The sequence below is a fragment of the Coturnix japonica genome, chromosome 1, assembly GCF_054131305.1.
Source record: "Coturnix japonica strain WE chromosome 1, WE-NBRP24, whole genome shotgun sequence".
Classification (NCBI taxonomy): Eukaryota; Metazoa; Chordata; class Aves; order Galliformes; family Phasianidae; genus Coturnix; species Coturnix japonica.
The window spans coordinates 105,447,603-105,468,047 of NC_140663.1; the positions used below are offsets into that span (position 1 = coordinate 105,447,603).

General features: G+C 33.8%; 1 protein-coding gene across 42 annotated transcripts in view; it reads left to right on the forward strand.

The window, feature by feature from the left end:
- The window catches only part of DMD (dystrophin), a 1,121,556-nt gene that overhangs the window by 877,125 nt on the left and 223,986 nt on the right, over nt 1–20,445 (forward strand). For all 42 annotated transcript variants that reach the window (XM_085549559.1, XM_085549432.1, XM_085549489.1 and 39 more), the window contains one exon: nt 15,944–16,133. In XM_085549559.1, the coding sequence (XP_085405685.1) occupies nt 15,944–16,133 (190 nt within the window). The remainder of the gene's footprint in view (nt 1–15,943; nt 16,134–20,445) is intronic.

The window sequence follows — 20,445 nt, forward strand, 5'->3', positions numbered from 1 at the left end:
TGCAAAGACTGCTGGAAAGCATTGCAATTGTAGGGCAATTATTTTATTTTGTAAGAGACTTTGATAGTACATGTTAATATTGATCCAATTTGTAATTTAAGAAAATAAATTTCAGTTTAGGGTTTTGCCACGTACTGTCTTTGAGATCTTTGCTTATTTTTGATTCTATAAGAATTTAAATTCTTTCATTCGGTCCATAGAAGAAACCATGTTAAATGAAACAAGACTTTTCAGTCTCAGATAATGCATCCAATACTGTGTTAAAGGGTACATAATTTTATACATCCTCATATCTGAAGAAGTAATGTAGCCCTGTTGACAGTTCTGTTGAATGTGAAGAGAAACTAAGTTGTGCGTTGTTGTTTTTTTTTTTTATTGTTGTTGTTTGCTTATAAAAGCCATTCAATTCAGACAAAAACGTACAGAACTCCTTTCAGTTTTGTGAAACTAATTTGCCTGCTTTCCTCAATGTAGCAGTTTGTGCTTCCCCAAAGCTTCTCTCCAGCAGTTGCTAATGTTGGTAAATTCTGAAATTTACCAAGCCTTTATTACCTTCTTGTGATGTGAAAATATTTAGACTTTTGTGTTTAAAATATTAGTATCTTTAAAGATAAAGGATTAAGGTGTTTTTTTGCTTTTTTTTTTCCTTCCTTTGTTAATGTTCCTGTAAAATACTGTTTCATGTTTTACTGTGTTAAATATCACCCCTCAGCATTTCTACAAATATTTAAAAATTATACCAAATACAGATATTTAGGGAGAAGGATTGTTTTATGGTGATAGACGAAATATAGGATACCTGTGTGAAAGGCAGTCTAACTGCCTACACCCCAAAACAAATATTTACATAGAAAATACAATCTCAAGTTTGTCAGCAATTACATCACTTAGCATTGTTCTATCCTTTTTTCTTCACAGTAACTGTACAAATGATGACGTTTCAGCTCCTTACAGGATAATATATAGAAGGACGTAAACTCTGTCTGAAGCTGACTTCTTGAAAGTCATCTTGACTGGTTACATTCTAATTTTCACCTTACTTTGTTTTCCACTCAGCTGCCTGCACTTTTTCTATAGCACTCCCACTGGTATGCAGATCCAAGATGCAAAGTCAAATGAGGGTACCAAAGCTTGGTTTGTGAGAGGAAAGTCTTGGATGTGCAGTGCTTTCAAAAGTCTGATGGGTAGAACTGAAAAAGCACACGTGGCATGATTGGTCTGATTGGCCAGTTTTACCTTTGTGATCATATTCCTATGATTTTGAGGATTTTTTTTTAAATTATTTTTATTTTTTTACTATTAAGGGAGGGGAAAAAAAGTGTTCTTGAGTTATTTCAGGAAAGGGTAGTGTCTGCATTCTACTAAAAGAATCTGTGGGACTTTGTGACTTCAGTGACAAGTTTCTTAAATCTTAATATCGGTGTGAATAAACTGAATGCCCCTGCCACTTGAATAGATACATCTGTGAGCAAGAAACTCTATTACTCCCAGAAAGGCAATAGATCATCTAGAGTTTTGCTGAGTCCACATAGGCAAACAGAAATAACCTCTAAGAGAAAAGGGGCATTGTTCTTAAATACATTTTGTTCAACTTATTTGTTCTGCAGGTGGTTTGCTGAGCATTTTTAGGCTTACAAATTTAGTTGACTTACAATGTAGCGGGTTAGGTTGTTAACTGTAATTCAATGTTAATGATTTCATTGCAGAAAATTAGAGAGTGTGACAGCACTGACATTTCTCAAAGAGACCTTTAGCCTCAAATACTGAAAGCAAGTCAATTATTTAAACTAAGCAGAAGCTGAAGCATAATATTTGAAAGACCATTCCTTACTGCTCACACTGTTACGTTTTTCCATTTTCATTTTTTTTCCTCATTCTTGGTTTTATTTTGGACTAAAGTGAAAGTAAATATTACTGCTTTGTTTGTATTTACTCTGCTGAACTGTATTCCTTTGTTATGCAAACGAAACAGGTGTCATGCTATAGTGCAACCCAAGAGGACAAAATCCTTACATAGTTTACAGCACAGCATTCTAAGTGTAGAGCAATTTCGTGTACTAACATGAATTATGTTCAGAACTTATTATGGAAACAGTCCCTAGGATTCTTATTCTTTTGCATCCATAGGAGGAATAGGAGGAGCCAGGTACTGAGGGAGCTGCGAGTAAGCCTGATTCTGTGAGAGAAAACCAAAATGTGTATTTTTGTGCTTAATCCTTTAGGAAATTAAGACAAATGTGGTGTTCTTTTTCTTAAAGGTAAGATTTTCAGAAGAGAGCTCTGAGACTTTTGGTCTCTGTTTCATCAACAAAAGAAGCTAGTGCTCTGTGCCCTGAAAGTCCAATCTTTATTTCCTGTTAGACTGCAGATAAATTAGCAAACTGATTATTGTTCTCATCCAGTGCCTATTGCAACAAATGAATGCCTTTCCTTTCCTCTCAATAGACATCTTATCAGGCTTCGTGTCCTTTAAAACAAACAACTGAACAGAAATTAATAAAGCTGATGGACTAGCAGAGTGCCAGCACAAAGGAATTTGACCTTAGTTGTCATTTTTTGTTTGCATTATTATTCTCATGATGTCCTTGTTTAGTTTTCTCCCAGTATTTTCAATGGGATTTTTTTTACAGACTGTTCCATTGCTACTGCAAGCAATGCTTGCACTTGGTGTTCTGTTGTTTTTTAGCTTCTGATCAGCTCCAGTGCAGACAGTATAAGCCTTTCCCTCACAGCCTTATCAGTCACACTCTTAACTGAAAGAACCATTCAGTCTGCCTGGTAAATCCTTGATCTCCTGGATGTTGTCACCAACTGTGCCTATTTTATAAAAGAATTTTTTGCCTTTTCTATTTCTCTGAGTTTCAACTTGGACCACACATTTTATTGTATAAACTGACAAAGTAATTGACAGCAGACAATGAGTTTTTTCTTTCTTGATAAGAATTGGTAGCAAGAGGGTCAAGTTTTGACTCATCCTGGCCAAAACAGAGGGAAGTGGCAAAACAGAGTTAGAAATGTACTATTCTTATATGCCTTCAAATAAGGGTGGTGAGAAATCGTTGTTGAAAGGTGATGTTAAACCCACAGATGTAAGAGTAAAGCTTTCAGGACATCCCTAATACCTACAAAGGGAAGCAGAAAGGAAGCAGGGAACTTGTGAAAGGGAAATGCATGGTATGTTCATTTTGTTTAGCATTCAGTATGCATCGCATCTTTACCATTACCCAAAATTTAATTGCACTGTGCTACATTCCCTGACAACTTTAAAAATGTGGAGCTCTTTCTCTTCCACTAAATGTTATATGCCCTGCAAACTATAATAATAGCTCCTGCGAATGATAAGAAATAGTAGGTCCTGGAATTACCATTTTAGCTGACATGTCTGTACATTCATCCTTTGTACAAAAGACATAATCAGTTATGTAGCTGATATGTATCAGCTAAGAACAATAGTGCCCTGCGGCAATGAATTGATACAGGTCCACTTTTTCTTTTTCTTTTTTAAAGTATTAGTTTTATCTCTTTAAACCGTATTTTCTATCTTTTAGGCTCCATTTTTTTCATCCCCTAATTTTTTTTTTTTAATAATTTATTTTATTTTATTTTATTTTATTTTATTTTATTTTATTTTATTTTATTTTATTTTATTTTATTTTATTATTTTATTTTATATTTTTGTGATAGCTGAACTGTAAGTCTCATAAGTGTGGATTTACTCCAAAGGATGGAAAGGAATTAATGAAATCATACAATGGCTTGGGTTGGAAGTGACTTTCAAGATATAATACCAAGCCCTCTATCATGGGCGGTGTTGCCACCCACCATATCAGGCTGCCAAGGGTCCTGTCCAGCCTGGCCTTGAATGAGATCCACAACTTCTTTGTGCAACCTGTTTCAATACCTCACCACTCTTTAAGTAAAATATTTCCTTGTAATATCTGAACTAAATAACTTCTCTTTTAGTTTTAAACCATTCCTCTTTGTTCTATTGCTATCAGATCATGTAAAATTCTGCTCCCTGCTTATAAGCTCCTTTTAAGAACTGGAAAACTGCAATGAGAATGGAGCCATCTCTTCTGCAGACTGAAGAAGTTCAGTTCCCTCAGCTTTTCTTTACAGGAGCACGTTTCCAACCCTCTGATCATCTTCATGGCCCTCCTTATGGACCCTATCCAATAGCTCCATGTCATTCTTGTTGACTGCACCGTAAATCCATCCAGTCTCCAGTGAAGACTGTGTACAATGGATTTAAATATGGACATAATATTACTACCTATTTTTGTTTCCACTGATCTTTCAGGTGCTGGTATTTATTCACATCTTCATTAAATTTCTTGATTTTAAATCTTTAATTTCTTCAAAGCTACAGATAGTCCAGAACTCAGTACTATTAACAATGTTCTCTGTAGTGGCTGGTATTTGGGGCACGTCTATTTTGAATCTTTCTGCTATCACATTTCTGATAATTCATACCATCTTAAATTATCCAGTTCTTCCTCCTTGACTAACCTAAGTAAATTTTTCACCTTGCTCTTCAGACCCTTTTCCTAGTGGTTAATTAATGCACTGAAGGAAAAACCGAGTACAAAAGCTCCCAGTGTTCAAGATTGAACAATGTTTCCTTTGAGTGTATTATAACTTTTCAATCTATTTTGTTTTATCCAAGGTATTCTTGCAGCAAAACTTTGCCTCCCTGATATGACTCCTGAATAGCTTCTTGTATAGGGACTTTACCTGTGGATAGTAAAAATATTTCTTTATTATCATTTTCATCTTTTGTTTCAATTAATTCAAATACAGATTTGGCAAGTACATCTCCCAAAATACTTAGGATCTTATTGGACCATAAAACGCTTATTAAAGAAATCCAGATTTGTGTTTACACATGAAAGCAGAAATCTGAGTACTCATATCTCATAGAAGGCTTCATTTCTGTTTCTGTCCAAAAATGATTGAAATGCAACTACTTAGTATTTATGTGTTTTATGTGATTTCTCTTTCTAAATGTGTATTTGTTTGTGTACTGTCTGTCTGTGGAGGGGCAACATTTAGCTAGCCATAAATATTAAAGGTAACAATATTACTATATTTTGGGTGGTGTCATCAGCAGTTTGCTATATGTATGACATGGTTAGCTTGGACAGTGTCAAGTAAGCTAGTCATATTATATTTGCTAGAATACTGTCACTACTTGATATTTGGGGCTACTAAAATTAGTAAGATAAATAAGCTGCTCTTGTTCAGGTTGTCATTTCAAGTAAGTTGTGGTGCGTGAGACGATCAGATTTTGAACATAGAGTTTTCTTTAAAATATTTAAGCATTTCAAGCAATTGAGACAAACTGTATTGCAGGCACTGGATAACAGATAACAGGACTTTATTTTAGATCAAAGGTGTGCATAATCAAGAAAGGACTATATGAATTACTCCAATAAATCAAAATGCTATATAAATATATTAAAAATCTGTAAAAACAATGTGTCGTGGTAATGCCATGTGTCTTTGAAAATATGTAGTTTTTTAAACCCTTAGTATTTTTTACTTGTAGATAAAATTTTACCATGTGTATATGTACAGTATATATAAATAATTCAGTACAATAGGAGAAGTTAGAGATCTGTGGCTATTTTAAAACATGGAATTTTTGATGGTCTTTTCTAATAGTGTAGAACAATTTTTTGGCTTATTTATATGCTGTCTTGCACACACACCTCACTGTGAAGGCAGAATTGAATAGATTAAGTAATGCTACCAGCTGTTTTGTTTTTTGGTTTTTTTTTTAATCGCTAATGCATTTATACATCTATTTGTATGCATTTTGAATAGGAAGGTTAACAAGTTCTCTGTGGTTCACCTATGCATAACTAATAATTGTATTAATATAGATGAACTTTGTTGTTAATTCCTACACAAGGCAGCTCTCTCTAGTGTTTACTCGGGGACAACCTTAATAATAAATAATAATAATAAAAGCTTACTTTCTTGTTATTATCTTGAGAGAAGCTGTCTCTGATTTTTAATGTTTTACATTTATTTTATTCTTGTTGATTGCATACCTCTTCTAATCTGATTTCTAAGAAACATTTGTAGTACTAGGATATAGTTTAAACAAATAATCAATATGAACAGTGAGGTGGACTGAATGGCCTGAAGCATCTCTTATATGAGGAAAGGCTGAGTAACCTGGGTCTGTTCATCCTGGACAAAAGAAGACTGAGTTTATTTTAAAAGAAAGAAAACTGATGTTTATAAATATGTAAAAGGAAGTGGGTGGCAAATGGATGCTCTTCCCAGTGGTTTGTAGCGATAGGAGAAGGAGAAATGGCCTAAAACTTGTACATAGGACATTCCATACAAACATGCAGAAGAACTTCTTTACAGAAAGAGTGACAAAACACTGGAACAGGTTGCCCAACAAGGTTGTGGAGTCGCCTCCTGTGGAGATATTCAAGATCCATCTGGATGCCTACCTGTGCAACCTATTATAGGGTACCTGCTTTAGCAGGGCAGTAGAACTCAATGATCTCTTGATATCCCTTCCAACCCCTGTGAACCTATGTTCTGCCTGAATAGCCAAGCCCAATTAGTGATTGGTGATTAGTGTCATGAACAATTGTTGAAGGACAACACTGGCGTACCTCTGAGGTCTATGCAAGATCTGATCCTAGATTAGCATTTAAACCATTTGTTAGTGATTTGACTGAAGAGACAGAACGTACTCTCTACATGTTTGCAGATGACACAACTAGGAGGAGTGACTGATATGTCAGAGGGTCATTCTGTCATCCAGTGGCACCTGAAGACCAGAAAGGAACTTACAGCAACCTCATGAAATTCAGCAAGGGGAAGTGCCAAGTCTTGCACCTGGGAAGAAATAACCCCTGGCATCAGGGTAGGCTGGAGCCATCCAGATGGAAACAGCTTGGCAAAAGGCTCTGGGGTTCACAGAGAACACCAACAGTGTACCTTTTTAACAAAGAAATGAAGTGGTACCTTGGGTGTATTAGGAGTGTTGCCAGTAGGTGGAGAGAGGTAGTCTTTTCCCCCTACTAAGCGCTGCTGAGGCCACAGTTGTGCATTCATTTCCAGGTTCCACAGTACAGAGAAACTTGAACATATTCAAGGGAAATCAGTGAAAGGCTATCAAGACAACTTACTGAAGCACCCCTGCTTGAGGGCAAGATGAACTCCAGAAGTCTCTTCCAAGTTCAACCGTTCTGTGTTTCAATGACCAACCAAATATGTGGCTGTTTCTCTATTAACATCTTAAAATGTTTTCTACTACTCATTTCTCAGAATCGGAAGTTACTTTTTTTTTTTCTAACTATATCACAGTTAAAAGCTATGTTATTTTCTTCCTAATGAATAGAAGGGCAGATGGAGGCTGGAATTCTTTTGAACTTTTCAAAACTATTCATTTGGAAAAATATCCATAGATAATTTTTGATATTTTTTGATGCTTTTCATATGCATTTAATGGATGAGAATTATATTTTTGCAGAATCATATAAATGTGTTCTTCTTTCTTTTTTTTTTTTTTCATAAAATAAAACATAAAATAAAATGATTATCAAGTTAGTATTTTCAAATATATTGCCATGCCATTTCACCTTTGAAAAACTGTAAATGTGAACATATTTCCTGGAAGATGATCTGGACTGAAATTTTTCAGCTAATTGGGAAAGCAGAACTGAGATGAAGACTGCCAACCAGATTTTGGTCTTAAGTTTTGATGATGTCTATTGTGTCAAATACAATTGCATCTGGGGGCTTTGAGCTGACAAGAGTTAGGCTTTCTATTTAGAAATAGCAGCTAGGTGGAAAGGAATTATTTTTAAAGGTGAGCTAAGTTCCTTCTACAAAGAAAATAGGCTTAAAAACCCTGATATTTCGAAATGTCATCTCACATACAGGCTAGTTTAGTGTTCATTAATGCATCTTATATACAGACTGTTTTGAATATATCTGTTAGATAAATAACAGGAAATTTAAAGCTATATTTCCTTAGAAGACACTACGGTGTACTTCATAGGTTTCTTTCAATTAGTTGAAGATAGATAGAATTATGAAACTATTTCTGTGAACAAATTTGGAAATTAATTTGAGAACAGGTTAAGGAAATAAAATGCATCTCCCTAAGCCTTGGATAAATTATCTGGAATCTATAGAAGACTCTTATATGAGTGATTCCAAAAAGCTGAATTGCAAGCCAAATCAGGCATATTTTCAACTGATCAATCAGCTTATAATTATTTAAAAGCTTTTTGTAGTGGAAGAAAATATCAAAAATACTGTGCTGCTTAAGAGTTACATTTAGAAAAGGGTCAGAATTGCATAGGAGAATACAGTATTTTGGGTATATCTGCTTGTGTCATGGTGTTCCGTAAACAAATAGTCTGACCTCCTCACTCCCCAACATAATGTTCTGGTGCACTTATGCCTGTCTCCACTTTGTTAAAATGTTCAATTGTTCTTTGATGGATATTTCTGCTAAGAATTTTTTGCCATTTGAAACTTATCTGAAAAAAGAGTTAAGGTAATAATGGTAGAACTACCACAAAATGTCTCATTCCATTTGAAGTCACTTCAGTGACATTAGGAATTTGTCTGGAAGGTTTTAATATCAAACGTTTATTGAGTTCTACTGAATGCAGTGAATGTTTCCTGAACTTACTGAATATGGCCCTGAATTTATTTATTTATTTTTTTTGTTTGTTTAATTATATGACCTCAAGAGAACTAAATATCTGTTTTCTTCCCAGTTCTATAGATGCTCCATAATATCATTTGTTATGTATTTCTCTGCATTTTCATATTACCTCCAGTTATATTTCCTTTTGTATTACATTGTTACTGCATCAGGACTATTTCAATCCCAGTAATTTATTATTGTGAGGAACTTATTCAGTTTCAGATTTCTGAAGGTATCTAACACCTGAATAGTAAACAATAACTACATATATAAGATATCGAGTGATTCTTTACAGCTAGTATTATGGTATTAGATTATCAAGATAAGAGACAGTATACAGTATACCCTTTCTTATATGGATGCTAACCAGATTTGGCTATCACTTGATTCTGACTTAAATATCACTCAGCTGGACAATGACTGCCATCTTTTTTTATTTCTGTTTTTAGCAGTTCTGTGTGTGTAAAAATACACTGATTTAGCAATAGCTGTTTTAAAATATTTCCAGTCTATCTATCTCATAGCATCTTTTTGTAATGTGAGTACTGTTTCAGATCCTGGTTTTAGAGAAGGAAAAATGATGTGTTACATAGGTGTTTATTTAGTTTTACTGCCACTTAACATGAGTTGATGCAATTAGAACTGTAAGTGCTGCCAGGGAAGCTTTCCAGTCTGGAAACTGAGGCTTATTTCTCTTGAACGGCAGCAAATCGCTATTCTACTGGGCCACAAAGCTCAGCTCTCAGAGGTTGCAGTTTTAAATGAAATCTGCACTAACAGTTTAATAGTATCCTTTGTGAGCCCTAATTGATTTTATGTAATGCCATCAGTGCATTTCATAGTCTTATTAAATTGAGTTTTCTACAGTAATTAAGAGTAAGAAAACAAGTGCCTTTAGAACCCAATTATTTTCATAATCAGTTTTAATTCCACTTCAATGTCTTAGAAAGCCAAGATTGTATCTTAAGAAATTATATCTGAGTAATTAATATGCTTCTTGTGAGATGACAATGTTGACTGTGTTGGAATCTCAAAAAAATGTAATGTTTTGGGATCCAAGGAAAAACATAATTCCGAGTATCATAGACTGTGAAGTGTGAAGAGGACCTGATCAGAACAATAACTTTTCCTTCTTTTGTTAGAATAAGAGACCATTTCTGTCTGAATGGTTTGGATTTTAGCATTTCTTCATTCTCTGACTACTCTATCTAATGGGAATAACAGAATTGTTAAATCCTATCTCCCCATGTTTTCTTGGAACATTACTCAGATGATACAGAATATTAGACTGGAATCGTTCTGTGAGTTCAGTTAATTTTGTTTTGGGGAATTTAAACATTTGAAGTTCAGACTGAAGGCTATTAAAAGTATATATATATCGTGTTTGAACATTGCTCTGTTCCTATAAGTCATCTTTAATGATAGTTTGTGTGTCAACTGTGACAGTTGTGTGCTGTTTATATTCTCTTTTTTTTAAAAAAAAAAAAAAACTAAAAAAAAAAACAAGGAAAAAAAAAAACTTATTAATTCTTAACATTTCCTCTCTGGAAAATGATTTGTTTTACTTAAGTTTTATTAATGGGTAGGAAATCCCAAGTAAATATAAATTGTTTTCACTAAAATAAAACATAACATGAAATGAGTTTTTAAAGGTATTCAGATGATCTGTTTAGTTAGAAAAGGCCAACGAGGAATTTTCCTCTGTGATATCATAGGTTCTCTGCACTGATATCAGCAGGTGCTTGTTTTAAAATGAGTTATTTAAAGTGTGTATGTGATTTTGTGCTCTAGTGTGTGATATTTCCTTTGGTTTTTGAAGCCCTTTTCAGTGTGACAAATAATGGTGCAGAAGAAATGGTGGATTAATATCCAGTGTTCATCTGAAACACTGTGGATATATATAACTTCCCTCTTTTATTCCTTCTTTCTTATTAAATATCAATGGTACTTTGATGAAGAAAATTAAAGAACAGCCTGAATTCAAATATATGCTTTTCAATTGCTTTAGTGTCTTCAATAACAAAGAGATGAGTTCAAAGGAAAATGCTGTTTATTTAAATTATTTTTGTTATTTTCTCAAAGACTCTAGCTATATTGAGAAAACTGTGATAAGTATAGAAACAAGCCAGCCAATTAACAGTATTAAAACAAACAGGTTTTGTCTATTGCTACATTCATTTTCTTAAGTACATAAACACCAGAATCATGTTATTATAATGTATTTTCATGTTCTGCAGTTTTACAATAGAAAAACTTTCTGAGGAAAAATAACAACAACAAAAAAATTGCATATTGCTTAGCAGAGCATTTAACTACTCTTTTACGTTTCCCTTCCTGCATCCCAGTAGATCATTGGATCACAATGTCAAAACATAAACGTGAGTGAATAAATGCATATAGAAAGTGGTGGGCATCCTTTTCAAATGGCTGAATCAGTGGAATGGTGACTGAACTTTCTCCTCAGGTCCCAACAAGGGCTTTTTTTCTGGTTCGTTCAAAAATCTTTCCACCAATGAAATAAAATCTTTCCTTCTCTTCAATTCTCCACCTCAGCTGTCTTCAGGGAAGTATTAGCAGGGATAAAGATCAGACAGAGAATTCTAGAAGGCTACTTCTGTCTTTTTAGAAGTAGATTTTTCATCAGGCTTGTCCCTTAGTCTTTACATGAAAGGACAAAAGCAAAAAATAGTAGAAAAAACTTGAGAGACAATCTTTCGAGTTCAGAGTTCTGTAGCGGCACATCAAAGCTTTCCTGGTTCCTCACCCAGAACAGCGAAAACCAAGAGCCTCTGGTTAAGAGTCAGCTACATCTGAACTCTGGTCTCTGGAGAAATTCAGATGTCAGTTTTGTAGCTCTGTCCTTAGGTGCACTTTGCGGCTTTCTTATCTTTGCTACACAGAAGTAATTTCAAGGATGGAGTTATATACAGGTAATATTAGAAAAAGTCATTCTGTCAACTTGGAATAACCCTTTCAGATCATGAATTAGAGAATGGTTTTCAGAGTGTTCTGGAAAGAGTTTTCAGAGGCATATCAGAGTTAATTTGATAATCAGTCACATATTAACATATAATAACTTTAATTGTCACTATAAAATATCAATTGCTAGGTTCTGGAAGGAACTTTCTCTAAGCAGAAGTCCAAAAATAAATTCATATAGTTTATTTTGAATTTGTGTATTAAAATGCTATCAAGTAGGAGTTATTTTTAGGATTTCATGTTACATCTCTGAATTGAAAATTGGTAGTCATTTTCTCTTCTTATCTGTGACATCTCCTACTGTTTCCACTCTGCCAGAGGTTAAATTATTCTACCTCTTTATGTTTGCTTCATTATCAGTTCAAGTTAAGGAAGTTGAAGAAAAGTTACTAGTAAGAGTTTAACTGTATTTTGTAAGAAAAATTAAATCTTACAACAAAGTTTTGAAGTTGCTTCTTTGTCATACCAGCAGAAGTGCAGCAATCCTCATGGAAAAGGCATAAACTGCTTCCAGCCTTAGTAGGCAAATATGTGTGATTCGAATTGTCATGTGATAGTTGGCCCCAGAAAAAGAAAATTCAAGTAATAGGTTGTTGGGTTTTTTTTCTCCTACTGTGTAGAATAGTAATGTCAAAAAGGAGAAAATACAGTTCTACACTAAGGTACATGAAGAGGAGAAGTAAACCTTTTACTGATGTTTTGCCAGCCAGTAGTCCAGGTTGTTTTATTTTACAACGCAGTGCAATAACAGTAGATCACCACAGCCTGCAGATGGAAGTGTGATTTAGTGATCTGTTGAAGGCTGAATGATGCTGTATTTCTCCACTCTATCACCCTTAAAGAAACACCTGCGGAACATACATTTCTGTTAGTCCACTATAAATATTTCTCTGCTCACTCATCTTCAAGACGTTCCTGTATGCATTCTCTGCAGTACATAGGCTAGTGTACATTGGCATAATGCACTGCACTTAACAGTTTCCTTTTAACTGAGCATCTGGAAACATTAAGCACTGTCTCTTGCCTAATATACTGTAAGGTAAATAAGCGTTACAAACAGATTTTCAAAGAATGTGAATTATTCATTTCAATTATTGTAGGACTTCTTTATGGTAAGGGTGACAGAGCACTGGAATGGGCTGTCCAGACTAGAGGTTATGGAGTTTCCTTCTCTGGAAATACTCAGAACCAGACACTTTCCTGCTCAAGCTCCTGTAGGGAACCTGCTATGATTCTGTGATTTTGTGTAACACAATACAGATAATGACTTTAGTTAAAAATACAGTAACTTGCTTACAGACTTAAATATCATACAGACTGCAGATAACTTCATTTTTAACTTTTTTTATCTTCTCAAACATTTTTAGCTTCTTTAACAGCTATACTTCAAATTCCAGCTTTAAAAGTTCTTCTTATTGTATGTGTCTTGCAGTAGAGGCTATTTTTTTCAACCTTTGCTAACCTTTTTACATGAATACAGAGGTTCACACTTGCACATTTTGTGTGACTTACTTCATCTGACATGCTTTCACTTCATTCCTGTTTGAAGCTTTCAGCCAATACATTCAAATAAAAGTATCGTGATTTCTGTTGTCTAACAAAATGTGTGATAATCAGAGTTGGCCAGTTCTCTGTCACTGATCTCACTTGGTCGTAAAAATTGGCACCCAGACTAGACTGTGGACTGTCTCATCTGCCTTTAATTGTGTAAATTTTAAGCTTCATAATATGTAAGTTAGTCATGTAACCTAGCAACGTATTCAAGAGGAAAAAAAAAAAAATGACCTTGAATCTAGTTCAACAAATCTGTAGAGACAGAGAGGTAGGAGGAGGAATTAAATTCCAGAAATGCTTGCCTCTGTGTTTTGCAGGGAGAGTGCTGTTGCCTGTCTTCTGAGTGTCTAGATCAAAATAAGATGAATTCCACCGTCAGTATTTCTCCCAGGGATATGATATTTTGTATTGCAGTAGAACAGAGAAAAGAAGGATCATCTGGTTAAAAATCATTATTCCTGTGAACATCTTACAGTATTGCAGCAGTATTTTATAGTGTCTGTACTATTCAGAGTTTCTCTGCTTCATGTTCCGTTTTTACAGTTAGCACTTACTAAAAAATTAAACATATATTGATGTTACAAGGTAACAAGAAAACAGATTTAATTTGCTTTGGTGCAATAATTTCTTGTTCAATATATACATTTAGGTTTCTATAATTTTATGTGTTACCTTACCACATGCTGGATTTTATATTCAGCTTTACTCTTCATTTTTAGACCTTTTCTGTATTCTAAACTCATAATTTTGAAGTAATTAGAAAGCCAAGTAAAGTGAAGCTTATTGATACAATGTAGAGTTATTAATGTAAATGAAAGCTAGGTTTAGCAAAATTTAAAATGCAAGGTACCAAATATTTTCTGTTGAGTGTATTAGGAAGTTTGTAGATAAGCAGAAGATTTTTGTAGTCTGTGAGAAAGATGGGCAATAAGATTTCTGGGTATTGTAGAATTACTGGTGGATTGTTCATAATTAAAACCTCCTTCTTTACTCAGATCAGTAAATTGCTTTTTTGTGTTTTTGCTTGTTTTTAATGTAGTCTGTAAGTTTCTCTAAAAAATAAATGGTCATTCAGAGTAATACTTCTAATAATTCTTCTTTATTTTTTGCTTGTGTTCTTATATATGCAGAAGCTTCACGTCCTGAGATCCTCTCCCACAACAACCCCCCTCCACCCCCCCTTTTTTTTTTTCCTTTTTTTTTTTTGTTTCCCCCTAAACTCCTCACTGTGTATTTGTAGGAAATTGTTACTAGAGTTAACAGAGTTAACTAGTATCTAGTATCTAGAGTTAACTAGTACTCTAGTATCTAGAGTACTAGAGTACTTGCTAATCTGACACCTAGATAGGTGTCTACAAGATGGATCAAAAGGAGGACCTAAGGAACTACAGGCCTGAGAGGTTGTCCTTTCATGTACTTCAACTGACTGAATCTTTCTGTTCTTACATTTTCTGTTTCAATTTACATATATGTTTGTAAGAAAAACATGTTCTTTGTGACACCTGGCAAATCTTGTCTCAATTTTTTTTTAGTTATTTTCTTATATTAGCTAATACAATAGCTTTTGGTAAGATAGTATTACTTATTGGATTTTACTGTTTCTGAAAAACACAATTTGAAACAGAGATTAAAACTTAAGAATTTCTTGGTCTCATCTGATAAATTGACAATTAATTGCCACTTTAGAAATTTTATGTCTGATAAATTCTTGTAACTTAGTGTTAATCTAAGCAACTGTAACTGCATTACAAGTCTATGGATAAATATCCAGATCACCATATGTGCGCAGACTAAATATCGGTGTGTATCAAATTGCATTACTTCTACATGAAGTAGTGTAAATTATCATGTAGTTTTACTAAGTGTTTTTTGAGCTTCAAAAACTATTCAGTCATCATACTGTACAAATATGCATGTAATACAGTGGCTTAATAGACTTGACAAACTCATAGTAATGAACAGGATGTTACACTTTTTTTCTCTTCTCTAAATCCTTGTTTGTGTAAAATCTTGGTGTTTACATGTAGGATGCCTACATTCCACACAAATGCTGATACAACACAAATGTACTATAAGAATTGTCAGCACCAGAATTGCTGGGGCTTTTGGATTACAGTTTAGATACTCACTAAAGTTTAATGTTTAAAAACTCTCTTTTATCACATATATGATAGAGATTTTACAATTCATGTCTCTTTTTTTTTTTTTTTTAATTCAAAAACCAAAAACAGTAGCACTTTTTTAGAGTTACTAGGGCATATTGAATGCAATTTCCACAGGCTTCAAGCCTTAAAAACTAATAATTAAATTCATCACACTGTTCAGAGGCCAGGAACTATTTTGTGCTTTCTAAAAATAAACATGCTTCGCTACAGTACTCCTAATGACAAATTAGAAAACAATCTTTGATAAAAACAGTAGGGTATTTTTTTATATTGTGTATTTTTCAGGTATGATTTTTTTTGAACAATGAAGTAGCTATTTCCTTTGGTTTTTAGTTATTTATTCTAAGAAGAAAGGATTTTAAAAGAAAACACAAAAAGCCTCTACTTGCCAAAAGCACAGTACGAGAATATCATTGTAACTAATGCGTCTGCAAACACTTACCTGGGTTCATAAGTGAAAAATGCACAGTGTGTCTTTGTTATATTTTTGATTTAATGTTTGATGCTTATTTTCTTCATGTGTGTGCTTCATTTGACTCTTTGTATTGCACAGAGTTAGTGAACGGGAAGCCGCCCTGGAATCAGCCCTACTGATGTTGCAGGAATTCTACCTGGACCTTGAAAAGTTCCTCGCTTGGCTTACGGAAGCTGAAACAACTGCTAATGTCCTGCAGGATGCTACACACAAGGAAAAGACATTAGAGGATCCCCAAATGGTCCGGGAGCTCATGAAACAGTGGCAGGTAAGTCAGGCGCTTCACTTTCTGAGGCATGTCTGTTATCCAACGAGACATTTTTTTCTCCAGTGTGCAGCTACTTAACAATATTGAAATGGTGTTGAAAAAGAAATCTGACTGCTACTAACCCTTAAGTGTTGCATTGTTACAGAGATCTAAGGTCAGTTACACTGATTCTATTTGACATCTTTCTGCATATATTGAATTTGAAAAGATGTCTACAGTAAAAATTTTCATAGTGAGTGTCTGGACAATTTCCAGGGAGTTTTTCTTCTCAGAGAACCAAAAATCTTAATAAAGAGAACAAATGTTGTATTTGGTGTTTAAGAGAATTCAGTGAAGAATAAATGGTGAGATGGTGCTCTTAGAATCTGTTACACTTTCATTATACCGTCCTCCTTATTATTGAGAGGAATGTGTGTGTGTCTGCATGAGTTTTTAGATGTCTTAAATATGAGGTGTGCTGGCTTTTTTAGAAGGCAGGATCCTATTTAAAAGAAATAGATGATTTTTGTGTTGACAATGCATTCCAAACCTGATATTTAGTCAGTGAAGACTCTATTATTTAGTATATTTCTGAAAAACATAAGATGAAAAATCATACTTGTAAGTGGTTATATGCATATTAAATGGAAGTATTACTACCTTCTTTTGGCACTATTGTATTAACCCATGATTTTAACTCCATGAATGAGCTGCTGCTAAATTCTGTTATGCTAGAGTTTCATACCTATAGTTGTGGTTGTACAGAAATGAAGTGTGAACCATATTTTCAGTATGAGTTTTCTTTATACTAATTGTACTCTATGCTAATATGTCTTCAGTCTCCATGTGTTTCTTATTTCAGTTGGCAGGAACTCAGAAAGCAGGATTGTATTTGGACAGTAGTTCTCTACTGAGCAGTTTATCTTCAGTACAAGCTGTCTTTTTATATTGTGTAGATTAGGTTTAGTGGTAGTGGTTTTAAAACAGTGGAATTATCAGGTATTTGCGAACGTTTTTTTTTTGTTTGTTTGTTTGTTTTTTTCTATGTGGATATTGAAAAATGGATTATTGGTCAAAAAAGAGATTCCTAAAAATTTAGGTCGGAGTTTCCTTCTTGAATGTAATGGAGCTTTGTAGACCTGTTTATCCATCTAAATAACTAAAGATCCAGTCAATAACCTTTTAAAAACATTTCCGTAAAAGTAACATCCACATATATTAACAAAAGGAAAAATAAATGTTTACAAATCCTTCCCCTCATAAATAAATAAAAAAGTAGTTATAATTCCATCATGTAAACAATTGCTTTGAACTGTAAGCTTTTCTTTCTGTTGATCTTTTGTGCACTTAAACTGAGATGTAAGATGAAATTTTTGTTTTTTTCTTTCCCTGTAAGTATTGAGTCTTCTAAAGAAAGAAAGATAAACACTACACTGTATCTGCCATTTCACTTCTAAAAAGCTAAAATATTTTTGTTCACATTGGCTGTGCAAGAAAAAAATATATATCTTTAAAGAAACATCATTATGTTGAGGCAAAACAAAAACAAAAACAAAAACAGAAGTTCTACTGTCTTTTCTTTCTCAGAGATTCATATATACCTATGTAGCACAAAACATATGGACTTTGGGTTAAAGTTGGTGATTAAAGGAGCAAATACGTTGACAGTGGTGGCTTTTTACATTGTTTGCATCTTCATACTGATCTCCGACTGTTAGATAGACCTGGATTTCTTCCTGTGTTATCTGCCTATCTCAGTTTTTGTTAGCCTATTTATGACATTCTTATGCCCCCTGAAGAAATCTCATAATTCACAAACAGAAGTGGTTTTCAAATGCCCTTCTCCTGAATGGAATCTGATAGCTATCTTTCTAATAGCTGGTAGAATTGTCTTTTCTTCTTATTTTTTTTTTCCCTGCCTCAAATGGATGAAAAGTTTTGTTTGTTTGGTTGGTTTGGTTTGGTTTTCTACTGGAATAAGGAGAATTATGTTTAAGTAAACAGAATACTGCTTTGTTTAGAAATCTTAATCAGGAAAGATGACTTCTTCCTGTATTTTTTCAAGAATGACAATAAAGTGGCCATTCAAGATTTGCATCTTCTTCCATTCCATCAAATCACTTAATTAAAACATAATAACTACTATTAATTTAGAAGGATGCATCTTTTCACTACTGTTTGCTGTTAGTAGTTAAAGCATCATATTTCCTCAGTTGTCCTGTTAGAATACAGACTTCAGTATCAGTAAATGCTTTAGGTGCAGGATAGTTAACCTTAAATGATTTGATATATAAGTAAATGGCAACTGTATCCCTGTGTTAATAAAAGAGGCCACGTAGTAAGACACGGTATGAAGTCAGAATAGATTAAGCCAGGATAGTAAGAGTGAGAATTTTTACTCCTTTATGTAGATAACTCATTGAATCAAGAAGAAAAGCAGAAAACTCAAAAATAATACATTACAGGAGAATTAAGTAATTAGAGAAAAAGAATTTGGTTTGAAAGAGAAGAAATGGTATTATAATGATTACTGCAAAATGATCCCGTAAGGAAGAAGATTTATAGCTGTCTGTGCTATTGGAGATATGTCTGTAAACATATGTGTTTATATGTACCTAAACAGGCCTGGAGAGCTGCCCTGCACATGTTCACCTTGTGTCCTCCCCCAGTGTAGGAAAGGTTTGAACTGCTTTCAGCTACAGATGCATTTTTCCAATTGACTCTTGGTTTTCCACATGAAATCAGATTTTATTTTCTTGCACCAGGTAGGCCAGGTCTATGTTATAGAAGTAAAACAGAAAGGTAGTTTCTGATCAAAGATCGCCATCTCCCAATCTTTTGAAGGAAAGTTTGACTACTTAGGCTTATGGAGTTAATAGTACTCTTAAGTGTGATATATGCAGTTAGATTTTCAGTGTTGTTCTTTATGAAGTTGCGTGGACATGTAGACTGTGAAAGTATGTGTGATGAGATGTTACAACTCCGTATAAATTTGCTATTTTTACCCAATAGGTGTAAATCAGTGCTTTGATGAAAAATTTTACCTACAAATAATGAAAAAACTATATTTTTGAGTTCAGCAGTAGCTTTATCTTCCGGTCACTAAGAATATTTACCTTACCCTTAGTGATCTATCAGCTTTTAGCTTTTCATTCTCATTGTTATTGTGAAAATAATGTTTTGCTGCCCAGAAAACACAGCAGGAATTGTTTGGGAAAATCTCTCATTTCTGAGTGCTTTCGTTGCTTTACTTCTTCAGAAGCAGTTTAATCAAATGTCGCTAATAAAGATTCATCTTCCCCTTATACTCAGCAGTTTATTCATTAGTAGAGGGAGAAGGTGAGGCTTACATAACCACATTTTAATTACATGATGATGTGTATTATATCAAATGGTTGCACTATAAATATTTGGTTTGCTTATATAAGCTTGTATTTGTATGCATCGTCCATCTGAACTTACTGCAGTGTAATAACTGAGGTGATTCACACCTTCAAAACACTTTCTGGGAGAATTTTCAAGGATACAGACTAGTTAATCCAAAGAGTTGAATGATTATATGCTGATTTGTACTATCTAATTTAAATGTATCAATGTGTCCCCATAAGGCCTTATTTGATATGTAAATAAATGGGAGAGATGAGAATAATATATTTTCCTTTCTGTTCTCTTATTTCTAAGAGATAGAAACTCTCAACTGTGTTAATAACTCCTCCCGATCATCTTTCAAGAAGCAATTCTATTGGATGTTTTATACAGATTATGAAATATTAGGTGTAATTTTTCACTTGGTCTGAATTTATCAGGTTTTTTTATGAATACACTCACATTATATTAATCCCGTAGATGAATTTACTCATATATTTTATCAGTGAAATTTGACAAGGAATACTGCATGTAAACCTATTTTAACAGTTACTAGAGTGTGCTTCTATTCTGTTTACAGATTACCAGATATATCTGAAGTAAACTACAGTGTGGACTGATAAAGACTAGAAGTATGACAGCCTAAGATAAATGAGGCAGTCTTAATAGCTTTGGCTTGGAATGCGTATCAATTTTTTTTACCACCTTCATGTTCACTTAACCTATGATCTGGATAGTTTTCCAGCAAATACAGGAGTTTTTGTGTTAATAATAAGAAAAATATTTAGTGCTATAAGTTATACTTTAAAATGTGTAGTATGAACAGTAACAATATTTTTCCACAGTACCTAAAACAAGTTGCATGAACTTCAGGAAAGATTTTCTTGGTGGTTTTGTTTTTTGTTTTTTAATCTTTTGGTATCTATCAATACTTCTGAGATGTTTGGCTATTCTTACTGTTTCCAAG